General features: G+C 49.9%; 1 protein-coding gene across 1 annotated transcript in view; it reads left to right on the forward strand.

Annotated features, from left to right (window-relative positions):
• si:ch73-375g18.1 (kinesin-like protein KIF1C) overlaps positions 1-12707 on the forward strand; it is a 27535-nt gene extending 14828 nt beyond the window's left edge. The window contains exons 8-14 of the mRNA XM_029744601.1: positions 709-781; positions 1569-1667; positions 3635-3796; positions 5263-5565; positions 5938-6003; positions 11072-11293; positions 11608-12707. Coding sequence (XP_029600461.1) covers positions 709-781; positions 1569-1667; positions 3635-3796; positions 5263-5565; positions 5938-6003; positions 11072-11293; positions 11608-12468 — 1786 coding nt within the window. The 3' untranslated portion in view covers positions 12469-12707. The remainder of the gene's footprint in view (positions 1-708; positions 782-1568; positions 1668-3634; positions 3797-5262; positions 5566-5937; positions 6004-11071; positions 11294-11607) is intronic.
• Positions 12708-13319: the final 612 nt, after the last annotated feature.

Genomic DNA, 13319 nt, shown 5'->3' on the forward strand with positions numbered 1-13319 from the left:
GAGGTGTGGGGGAGAGAGGGGGAGAGAAACGAGATAGATATCAAACTAGAGGTGGGGGAGAGGTGTGGGGGAGAGAGGGGGTGAGGGGGAGAGAAACGAGATAGATATCAAACTAGAGATGGAGAAGAGGCGTGGGGGAGAGGGGGAGAGAAACGAGATAGATATCAAACTAGAGATGGAGAAGAGGTGTGGGGGAGAGAAACGAGATAGATATCAAACTAGAGGTGGGGGAGAGAGGGGGAGAGAAACTAGATAGATATCAAACTAGAGATGGAGAAGAGGTGTGGGGGAGAGAGGGGGAGAGGGGGAGAGAAACTAGATAGATATCAAACTAGAGATGGAGAAGAGGTGTGGGGGAGAGAGGGGGAGAGAAACGAGATAGATATCAAACTAGAGATGGAGAAGAGGTGAGGGGGAGAGAAACGAGAGAAATCAAACTAGAGATGGAGAAGAGGTGTGGGGGAGAGAGGGGGAGAGAAACGAGATAGATATCAAACTAGTAATGAAGAGGTGAGGATAGACGGGGAGAGGGGGAGAGAAACAAGAGATGGATGGAGGGAGGAGAGGGAGGGTGGGAGGAGAGAGAGAGAGGGAGGGTTGGTGAGTGAGTGATTAATATTGCCCTCGTGCTTTATTGATGACTAAAACCATAGCGAAACAGTGCAAACCGTCTATCAGCTGGTTAACCCCCGGGGGTCTCTCTCCCAGACTGCAGGACATGGAGATTCAGTACCGGAGAGAGAAGGAGGAGGCTGACCTGTTACTGGAACAGCAGAGACTGGTGAGACTGACTGACTGACTGAGGGTTAGTACAGGAGAGAGGAGGAGGAGGAGGCTGACCTGTTACTGGAACAGACTGGTGAGACTGACTGACTGAGGGTTAGTACAGGAGAGAGGAGGAGGCTGACCTGTTACTGGAACAGACTGGTGAGACTGACTGACTGAGGGTTAGTACAGGAGAGAGGAGGAGGAGGAGGCTGACCTGTTACTGGAACAGACTGGTGAGACTGACTGACTGAGGGTTAGTACAGGAGAGAGGAGGAGGAGGAGGCTGACCTGTTACTGGAACAGACTGACTGACTGACTGAGGGTTAGTACAGGAGAGAGGAGGAGGCTGACCTGTTACTGGAACAGACTGGTGAGACTGACTGACTGAGGGTTAGTACAGGAGAGAGGAGGAGGAGGCTGACCTGTTACTGGAACAGACTGGTGAGACTGACTGACTGAGGGTTAGTACAGGAGAGAGGAGGAGGAGGAGGAGGCTGACCTGTTACTGGAACAGACTGGTGAGACTGACTGACTGACTGAGGGTTAGTACAGGAGAGAGGAGGAGGAGGCTGACCTGTTACTGGAACAGACTGGTGAGATTGACTGACTGAGGGTTAGTACAGGAGAGAGGAGGAGGAGGAGGCTGACCTGTTACTGGAACAGACTGGTGAGACTGACTGACTGACTGACTGAGGGTTAGTACAGGAGAGAGGAGGAGGAGGCTGACCTGTTACTGGAACAGACTGGTGAGACTGACTGGTGAGACTGACTGATAGGATGTGTTCCTGTTCTCTCCTCAGTATACAGACTCAGACAGTGGAGATGACTCTGATAAGAGATCCTGTGAAGAGAGCTGGAGACTGATTTCTTCCCTCAGAGAGAAACTACCTGCTAACAAGGTACACACACATAGTTATATAACTACAGTACTAGTCAAACGTTTGGACACACCTACTCATTCAAGGGTTTTTCTATATTTTTACTATTTTCTACATTGTAGAATAATAGTGAAGACATCAACACTATGAAATAACACATATGGAATCATGTGGTAACCAAAAAAGTGTTAAACAAATCAAAATATATGTTATATTATTTGAGATTTAAAAAAATCCACAAATTAACTTTTAACCTCTCTCGGGTATGTGGGACAAAATCGTCCCACCTAGTCAACAGCCAGTTGAATCCCGTGGCGCGATATTCAAATACCTTAGAAATGCTATTACTTCAATTTCTCAAACATATGACTATTTTACACCATTTTAAAGACAAGACTCTCGTTAATCTAACCACATTGTCCGATTTCAAAAAGGCTTTACAACGAAAGCAAAACATTAGATTATGTCAGCAGAGTACCCAGCCAGAAATAATCACACACCCATTTTTCAAGCTAGCATATAATGTCACAAAAACCAAAACCACAGCTAAATGCAGCACTAACCTTTGATGATCTTCATCAGATGACACTCCTAGGACATTGTTATACAATACATGCATGTTTTGTTAAATCAAGTTCATATTTATATAAAAAAACAGCTTTTTACATTAGCATGTGACGTTCAGAACTAGCAAACATACCGAAAACTTCCGGTGAATTTACTAAATTACTCACGATAAACGTTCACAAAAAACATAATTATTTTAAGAATTATAGATACAGAACTCCTTTATGCAATCACGGTGTCAGATTTTAAAATAGCTTTTCGGCAAAAGCACATTTTGCAATATTCTGAGTAGATAGCTCGCCATCATGGGCTAGCTATTTAGACACCCACCAAGTTTGGCGTTCACTAAACTCAGAGTTACTATAAGAAAGATTGGATTACCTTTGCTGTTCTTCGTCAGAATGCACTCCCAGGACTTCTACTTCATCCACAAATGTTGTTTTGGTTCAAAATAATCCATAGTTATGTTCAAATATCCTCTGTTTTGTTCTTGCGTTTGACACTATCCGAACGGTGACGTGCGGATGCATGTCATGACAAAAAATGTCAAAATATTCCATTACCGTACTTCGAAGCATGTCAAACGCTGTTTAAAATCAATTTTTATGCGTTTTTACTCGTAAAATAGCGATAATATTCCGACCGGGAGACGTCGTTTTCGTTCAAAGACTGAAAATGTAAAATGGACTCTTCACGTGCACACGCGCCCTCGTTTCATTGTTCTCAGATTGACCACTATCCAAATGCGCTACTGTTTTTCAGCCAGGGACTGCAGAGTCATCATTCAACGTTCTGGCGCCTTCTGAGAGCCTATGGGAGTCTTAGAAAATGTCACGTTACAGCAGAGATCCTCTGTTTTCGATAAAGAGGCTATAGAAGGCCAAGAAATGGTCAGAGAGTGCACTTCCTGTATGGAATCTTCTCAGGTTTTGGCCTGCCATATGAGTTCTGTTATACTCACAGACACCATTCAAACAGTTTTAGAAACTTTAGGGTGTTTTCTATCCAAATCAATATTCTAGTTTCTGGGCAGTAGTAATAACCAGATTAAAACGGGTACGTTTTTTATCCGGATGTGAAAATACTGCCCCCTACCCTAGAGAGGTTAACAATGCACACCTGTTAATTGAAATGCATTCCAGGTGACTACCTCATGAAGCTGGTTGAGAAAATGCCAAGAGTGTGTAAAGCTGTCATCAAGGCAAAGGGTGGCTACTTTCAAGAATCTCAAATATAAAATTCATTTGTTTAACACTTTTTTGGTTACTACATGATTCCATATGTGTTATTTCATAGTTTTGATGTCTTCACTATTATTCTACAATGTAAAAAATAGTAAAAAATAAAGAAAAACCCTTGAATGAGTAGGTGTGTCCAAACTTTTGAATGATACTGTATATGTATGTGTTGTAATTCTATAGGTCCAGTCGATAGTAAAGCGTTGTGGCCTGCCCAGTAGTGGTAAACGTCGAGAGCCACTCAGGGTCTATCAGATCCCTCAGCGTCGACGAATCAGCAAAGATCCCAAACGGGTTACCATCAGAGACCTGAGGATGCAGGCGGTCAAAGAGATCTGCTATGAGGTACAGTACAACCCTACACCCCACTGGGTCTGTCCCCAGTCACATTACTGTCAGAGATCTACTATGAGGTACAGTACAACCCTACACCCCACTGGGTCTGTCCCCAGTCACATTACTGTCAGAGATCTACTATGAGGTACAGTACAACCCTACACCCCACTGGGTCTGTCCCCAGTCACATTACTGTCAGAGATCTGCTATGAGGTACAGTATAACCCTACACCCCACTGGGTCTGTCCCCAGTCACATTACTGTCAGAGATCTACTATGAGGTACAGTACAACCCTACACCCCACTGGGTCTGTCCCCAGTCACATTACTGTCAGAGATCTGCTATGAGGTACAGTACAACCCTACACCCCACTGGGTCTGTCCCCAGTCACATTACTGTCAGAGATCTACTATGAGGTACAGTACAACCCTACACCCCACTGGGTCTGTCCCCAGTCACATTACTGTCAGAGATCTACTATGAGGTACAGTACAACCCTACACCCCACTGGGTCTGTCCCCAGTCACATTACTGTCAGAGATCTACTATGAGGTACAGTACAACCCTACACCCCACTGGGTCTGTCCCCAGTCACATTACTGTCAGAGATCTACTATGAGGTACAGTACAACCCTACACCCCACTGGGTCTGTCCCCAGTCACATTACTGTCAGAGATCTACTATGAGGTACAGTACAACCCTACACCCCACTGGGTCTGTCCCCAGTCACATTACTGTCAAATAGATCTGCTATCAAGTTTTGTAAAATATATATATATATATATATATATATATATATATTATCTTTATTTAACTAGGAAGTCAGTTATGAACAAATTCTTATTTACAATGAAGGCCTACACCGGCCAAACCCAAACCCGGACGACGCTGGGCCAATACCCTGGGATAGAGGTTCCTTTTTCAGCGAGACAATTCCACACATTCTAATGCAAAAGATGCACCAGAATCTAAAAGGGTGTTGTCCTGAGTGGTCTAGTCTTGGTCCTGATTTACATCTGAATCTATAAGGGTGTTGAGTTCCTGAGTGGTCTAGTCTTGGTCCTGATTTACATCTGAATCTATAAGGGTGTTGAGTTCCTGAGTGGTCTAGTCTTAGTCCTGATTTACATCTGCTGAAAACATCTGAAACAACATTTAGAATATTGCTGAGCAATTTGGACATAAACAGTGGAATCATAGTTGTCCAGAGTTCACAGCTGTAATGGCTTCCAAAAGGTTCTTCCAAATGATTCACAGCTGTAATGGCTTCCAAAAGGTTCTTCCAAATGATTCACAGCTGTAATGATTCACAGCTGTAATGGCTTCCAAAGGTTCTTCCAAATGATTCACAGCTGTAATGATTCACAGCTGTAATGGCTTCCAAAAGGTTCTTCCAAATTATTCACAGCTGTAATGATGTGGGGTGAATAGATACATATTAACCCTGGGCTCTCTCTCTCTCTCTCTCTCCAGGTTGCCTTGGGTGATTTCCGTCACTCTCGTCAGGAGATTGAGGCTCTGTCCATTGTGAAGATGAAAGAGTTGACCAGGATGTATTCCAAGAAAGACAACACAGAGGCAGACAGCTGGAGGGCTGTAGCACAGGATGTCTGGGACACCGTGGGGATAGGGGAGGACAGGAGGGAGGAGGTGGAGGAGGGAGGAGGAGGAGGAGGAGGGGCGGCGCCAGGCCCTGGGGGTGTGTACGACCTGAAGGCTCATATCGATAGGCTGACGGATGTTCTACAGGAAGTAAAAATTCAGAATAACATGAAGGTATGTCTCTCTTTTATATGGACTCCTCAATTAGTTTCAGCTGCTTGCTGTTGTGCTGTGCTGTTTTGGTTCTGAGTGTACGTTTATAGACTTTTAAAGTCTCACAGTAATCTCTCTCTCGCTCTCTCTGTGTGTGTGTGTCTCTGTGTGTCTCCCTCATCTCTCCCTGTCTCTCTCTCTGTTTTTCTCTGTGTGTCTTTCTCTGTGTGTCTCCCTCTCATCTCTCCCTGTCTCTGTCTCCCTCTCATCTCTCTCACACTTGTTGATGTGGATGATTGTAGTACAACACCAAGATAAATCCTAGTAACATTTATTGAATAGCAGTTCTGATTCAAATTGTGATTCTGATTCTAATTGTAATTGATCTTGAAGGATGAAGAGATCAAAGCTCTGAGAGACAGGATGGTCAAGATGGAGAGCATTATACCTACTGGACAGGTAGAGAGACACACTGGACACTACACCAACACACTGGACACCACACCAACACACTGGACACCACACCAACACACTGGACACCACACCAACACACTACACCAACACACTGGACACTACACCAACACACTGGACACCACACTGGACACCACACCAACACACTGGACACTACGCCAACACACTGGACACCACACCAACACACTGGACACCACGCCAACACACTGGACACCACACCAACACACTGGACACCACGCCAACACACTGGACACCACGCCAACACACTGGACACCACGCCAACACACTGGACACCACGCCAACACACTGGACACCACGCCAACACACTGGACACCACGCCAACACACTGGACACCACGCCAACACACTGGACACCACGCCAACACACTGGACAGGTAGAGAGACACACTGGACACTACGCCAACACACTGGACACTACGCCAACACACTGGACACTACGCCAACACACTGGACACTACGCCAACACACTGGACACCACGCCAACACACTGGACACCACGCCAACACACTGGACACCACGCCAACACACTGGACACCACGCCAACACACTGGACACCACGCCAACACACTGGACACCACGCCAACACACTGGACACCACGCCAACACACTGGACACCACGCCAACACACTGGACAGGTAGAGAGACACACTGGACACTACACCAACACACTGGACACTACACCAACACACTGGACACTACACCAACACACTGGACACTACACCAACACACTGGACACTACACCAACACACTGGACACTACACCAACACACTGGACACTACACCAACACACTGGACACTACACCAACACACACTACACCAACACACTGGACACTACACCAACACACTGGACACTACACCAACACACTGGACACTACACCAACACACTGGACACCACACTGGACACGACACCAACACACTGGACACCACACCAACACACTGGACACCACACCAACACACTGGACACCACACCAACACACTGGACACCATGCCAACACACTGGACACCATGCCAACACACTGGACACCACGCCAACACACTGGACACCACACCAACACACTGGACACCATACCAACACACTGGACACCACGCCAACACACTGGACACCACACCAACACACTGGACAGGTAGAGAGACACACTGGACACCACACCAACACACTGGACACTACACCAACACACTGGACACTACACCAACACACTGGACACCACACCAACACACTGGACACCACACCAACACACTGGACACCACACTGGACACCACACCAACACACTGGACACCACACCAACACACCACACCAAAACACTGGACACCACACTGGACACCACACCAACACACTGGACACCACACCAACACACTGGACACCACACTGGACACCACACCAACACACTGGACACCACGCCAACACACTGGACACCACGCCAACACACTGGACACCACGCCAACACACTGGACACCACGCCAACACGCTGGACACCACGCCAACACGCTGGACACCACGCCAACACGCTGGACACCACACCAACACGCTGGACACCACACCAACACGCTGGACACCACACCAACACGCTGGACACCACAGCAACACACTGGACACCACAGCAACACACTGGACACCACACCAACACACTGGACACCACACCAACACACTGGACACCACACTGGACACCACACCAACACACTGGACACCACACCAACACACTGGACACTACACCAACACACTGGACACCACACCAACACACTGGACACCACACCAACACACTGGACACCACACCAACACACTGGACACCACACCAACACACTGGACACCACACCAACACACTGGACACTACACCAACACACTGGACACCACACCAACACACTGGACACCACACCAACACACTGGACACCACACCAGAACACTACACCAACACACTGGACACTACACCAACACACTGGACACCACACCAACACACTGGACACTACACCAACACACTGGACACCACACCAACACACTGGACACCACACTGGACACCACACCAACACACTGGACACCACACCAACACACCACACCAACACACTGGACACCACACTGGACACCACACCAACACACTGGACACCACACCAACACACTGGACACCACACCAACACACTGGACACCACACCAACACACTGGACACCACACCAACACACTGGACACCACACTGGACACCACAGCAACACACTGGACACCACACCAACACACTGGACACCACACCACACACCACACCAACACACTGGACACCCACTGGACACCACACCAACACACTGGACACCACACCAACACATTGGACACCACACCAACACATTGGACACCACACCAACACACTGGACACCACACTGGACACTACACCAACACACTGGACACCACACCAACACACTGGACACCACACCAACACACTGGACACCACACCAACACACTGGACACCACACCAACACACTGGACACCAACACACTGGACACTACACCAACACACTGGACACCACACCAACACACTGGACACCACACCAACACACTGGACACTACACCAACACACTGGACACCACACCAACACACTGGACACCACACCAACACACTGGACACCACACTGGACACCACAGCAACACACTGGACACCACACCAACACACTGGACACCACACCAACACACCACACCAACACACTGGACACCACACTGGACACCACACCAACACACTGGACACCACACCAACACATTGGACACCACACCAACACATTGGACACCACACCAACACACTGGACACCACACTGGACACCACACCAACACACTGGACACTACACCAACACACTGGACACTACACCAACACACTGGACACCACACCAACACACTGGACACCACACCAACACACTGGACACCACACCAACACACTGGACACTACGCCAACACACTGGACACCACACCAACACACTGGACACCACACCAACACACTGGACACCACACCAACACACTGGACACCACACCAACACACTGGACACCACACCAACACACTGGACACCACACCAACACACTGGACACCACACCAACACACTGGACACTACACCAACACACTGGACACTACACCAACACACTGGACACCACACCAACACACTGGACACCACACCAACACACTGGACACCACACCAACACACTGGACAGGTAGAGAGACACACTGGACACCACACCAACACACTGGACACTACACCAACACACTGGACACTACACCAACACACTGGACACCACACCAACACACTGGACACCACACCAACACACTGGACACCACACTGGACACCACACCAACACACTGGACACCACACTGGACACCACACCAACACACTGGACACCACACCAACACACTGGACACCACACCAACACACTGGACACCACACCAACACACTGGACACCACACCAACACACTGGACACCACACCAACACACTGGACACCACACTGGACACCACACCAACACACTGGGCACCACACCAAACAATGGACACTACACCAACACACTGGACAGCACACCAACACACTGGACACCACACCAACACACTGGACACTACACTGGACACTACACCAACACACTGGACACTACACCAACACACTGGACACCACACCAACACACTGGACACCACACCAACACACTGGACACCACACCAACACACTGGACACCACACCAACACACTGGACACTACACCAACACACTGGACACCGCCATGACTGACCCACCGCCAAACCGGTCATGCTGGAGGATGTTGCAGGCAGCAGAACGTTCTCCACGGCATCTCCAGACTCTGTCATGTCTGTCACGTGCTCAGTGTGAACCTGCTTTCATCTGTGAAGAGCACAGGGCGCCAGTGGCGAATTTGCCAATCTTGGTGTTCTCTGGCAAATGCCAAACGTCCTGCACGGTGTTGGGCTGTAAGCACAACCCCCACCTGTGGACGTCGGGTCCTCATACCACCCTCATGGAGTCTGTTTCTGACCGTTTGAGCAGACACATGCACATTTGTGGCCTGCTGGAGGTCATTTTGCAGGGCTCTGGCAGTGCTTCTCCTGTTCCTCCTTGCACAAAGGCGGAGGTAGCGGTCCTGCTGCTGGGTTGTTGCCCTCCTACGGCCTCCTCCACGTCTCCTGATGTACTGGCCTGTCTCCTGGTAGCGCCTCCATGCTCTGGACACTACGCTGACAGACACAGCAAACCTTCGTGCCACAGCTCGCATTGATGTGCCATCCTGGATGAGCTGCACTACCTGAGCCACTTGTGTGGGTTGTAGACTCCGTCTCATGCTACCACTAGAGTGAAAGCACCGCCAGCATTCAAAAGTGACCAAAACATCAGCCTGGAAGCATAGGAACTGAGAAGTGGTCTGTGGTCACCACCTGCAGAACCACTCCTTTATTGGGGGTGTCTTGCTAATTGCCTATAATTTCCACCTGTTGTCTATTCCATTTGCACAACAGCATGTGAAATGTATTGTCAATCAGTGTTGCTTCCTAAGTGGACACTTTGATTTCACAGAAGTGTGATTGACTTGGAGTTACATTGTGTTGTTTAAGTGTTCCCTTTATTTTTTTGAGCAGTGTATATACACACACACTATATATATATACCTCTCTCTCTCATCCCTCCTCTCTCCTCTGTTTCTCTCTCTGTCTCCCCCCTCTCTCTCTCTCTCTCTCCTCTGTTTCTCTCTCTCTTTCTCTCTGTCTCCCCCCTCTCTCTCTCTCTCTCTCCTGTTTCTCTCTTTCTCTGTCTCCCCCCTCTCTCTCTCTCTCTCTCTCCTGTTTCTCTCTGTCTCTCTGTCTCCCCCCCTCTCTCTCTCTCCTCTGTGTGTCTCTCTCCTATCTCTCACCCCCCCTCGCTCTCTCTCTGTCCCCCCCTCTCTCCTCTGTTTCTCTCTCTCTCTCTCACCCCCCCTCGCTCTCTCTCTCACCCCCCCTCTCTCCTCTGTTTCTCTCTCTGTCTCCCCCCCTCTCTCTCTCTGTCTCCCCCCTCTCTCTCCTCTGTTTCTCTCTCTCATCTCTTCTCAGGAGGAGGACATGGAAAATGACGACGAGGAAGGGGGCGGTTCCCAATGTGATGGTGACGGGGCCGATGATGACGGACAGCCCAATCCACCCAATGAGAAGAGAGTAGTGAAGCTGATGACAGACGACCCAGCCTTCAGACGAGGGAGGATGAGGTGGCTGAAACAGGAACAGACACGACTACAGAACCTTCAACAACAGAATATTACTAAAAGACTCAGACAGGTTAGAATACACTACACCCTCTGTAGTATAGTCCCTGTGACGCAGCTCCACCAGGGGGCCCTGTAGTATAGTCCCTGTGACGCAGCTCCACAGGGGGCCCTGTAGTTTTGTCCTTGTGACGCAGCTCCACCAGGGGGCCCTGTCGTATAGTCCCTGTGACGCAGCTCCACCAGGGGGCCCTGTAGTATAGTCCCTGTGACGCAGCTCCACCAGGGGGCCCTGTCGTATAGTCCCTGTGACGCAGCTCCACCAGGGGGCCCTGTTGTATAGTCCCTATGGCGCAGAATATAAACCATTCTATCTTTCTCCTCCAGAACACCCAGAACTCCCCAACTCCCAACACCCCTCTGGTCCCAGTGCACCCCCCTCCTGTGGTCCATCTCCCCGGGACCGGCCGCTTCATCCCACCGCAGGACTGTAAACTCAAGTTCCCCTTCAAGAGCAATCCTCACCACCGTCTCTCGTGGAGCCCTGCCACCGCCCTGATGATGCTGGGGGAGGGGGGCGTAGAAGGGGAGTGGGAGGAAAGGGCAGAGGGGGGATATGGTAAAGTAACTCCTCCTCTTCCTCTTCCTCCTCCTCCTGCTGCTCCTCTCCTCCCACTCCCTTTCCAGATGGTCCCTAGAGGCCACACTCCTTCCCCACACCGCACCTGGCAACAACCACAACAGCACCATAGCAACAGTAACCACGGGAACCCACACTTCCCAGTTCCCGGGCAACAGCAGGGGCCGCCTCCGTGGCGATACAGACGGAACTCCCTGGACAGCTCCCCGCAGGGCAACAACAACAATCACCAGGGAAACAACTACCACGGCAACAACGACAACGGAGGTGGTCACCAGGGGCGACCGCGTTACCGTGGAGGAGGAGGGATGGAGGGAAGAGGAAGAGAGAGGGATCAGAGAGGAGGAGGGGGGAGGTTTCAGCAGGGGGGAGGAGGGGGAGACAGAGGAAGAGGAGGGTACCATCACCCTTACTACATCCCTCCTCACCAACACCTCTACCACAGCAGCAGTCTGCCACGCAACCACAACCCTCCACCAGGGGGCCACATGTCTCCACAGGGAAGAGGAAGTGGTGCAGGGTGGTTTCAGGAAGGGTACAGCACCCCACCTCGCATGAAGAGGCAGTTTAGTGCCCCCGATCTGAAGAGCAAGGAGACCCCCGTCTAACCTCTCACCCCTTGATCCCACACACAGACAACCTTCCTATAAGGACACTGCATATCCAGCTGGCAGGCTTTCGACCTGTCGTAACACTACATACTGCTGTTATAACTGATGCTACTACACTACATGACATGGTGTGTAATGTAGCTGTATGGACTGAGGCATGTGTGTGTGTCTGCATGCTTCTGTCTCTGCCGTTGTGTAATTGAATACAGAACAACGCTTTGCTTAGCACACAGCAATGAGTCTGCACTCTGTGTTCCTACTGTTTAGCTTTCTCATATACAACTGGTCTTTTTAAAATCGTAGTTCTGAGGGTCTTTCTGGAGTTCAGCAGTTCTGTTTTAGTTGTTGATACGTTTTCATGCACCAGCAGGGCGGTGCATTATGGGGCCTGGCCCGGTGCATTATGGGGCCTGGCCCACACCACCGTACCTCCTTTCCCGTCCAAATTAAATACTGATCATTTATTTGACCGAGACGCGCGCCAACACCTTTCAATCTCAGATAAAGGAGGGAGAGAAACAGCACCCCTCTTTCTCCTCTGTCCCCTCTGTGTCCTCTGTCCCCTCTTTCTCCTCTGTCCCCTCTGTGTCCTCTGTCTGTCCCCTCTGCCTCATCTGTGTCCTCTGTCTCCTCTGTCCCCTCTGTCTGTCCCCTCTGCCTCATCTGTGTCCTCTGTCTCCTCTGTCCCCTCTGTCTGTCCCCTCTGCCTCATCTGTGTCCTCTGTCTCCTCTGTCCCCTCTGTCTGTCCCCTCTGTCCCCTCTGTGTCCTCTGTCTGTCCCCTCTGTCTGTCTTCTCTGCCTCATCTGTGTCCTCTGTGATACTATTTCTGGCCAGACAGCATCAGAG

This window comes from Salmo trutta, unplaced genomic scaffold, assembly GCF_901001165.1.
Source record: "Salmo trutta unplaced genomic scaffold, fSalTru1.1, whole genome shotgun sequence".
In the NCBI taxonomy this organism is placed as follows: Eukaryota; Metazoa; Chordata; class Actinopteri; order Salmoniformes; family Salmonidae; genus Salmo; species Salmo trutta.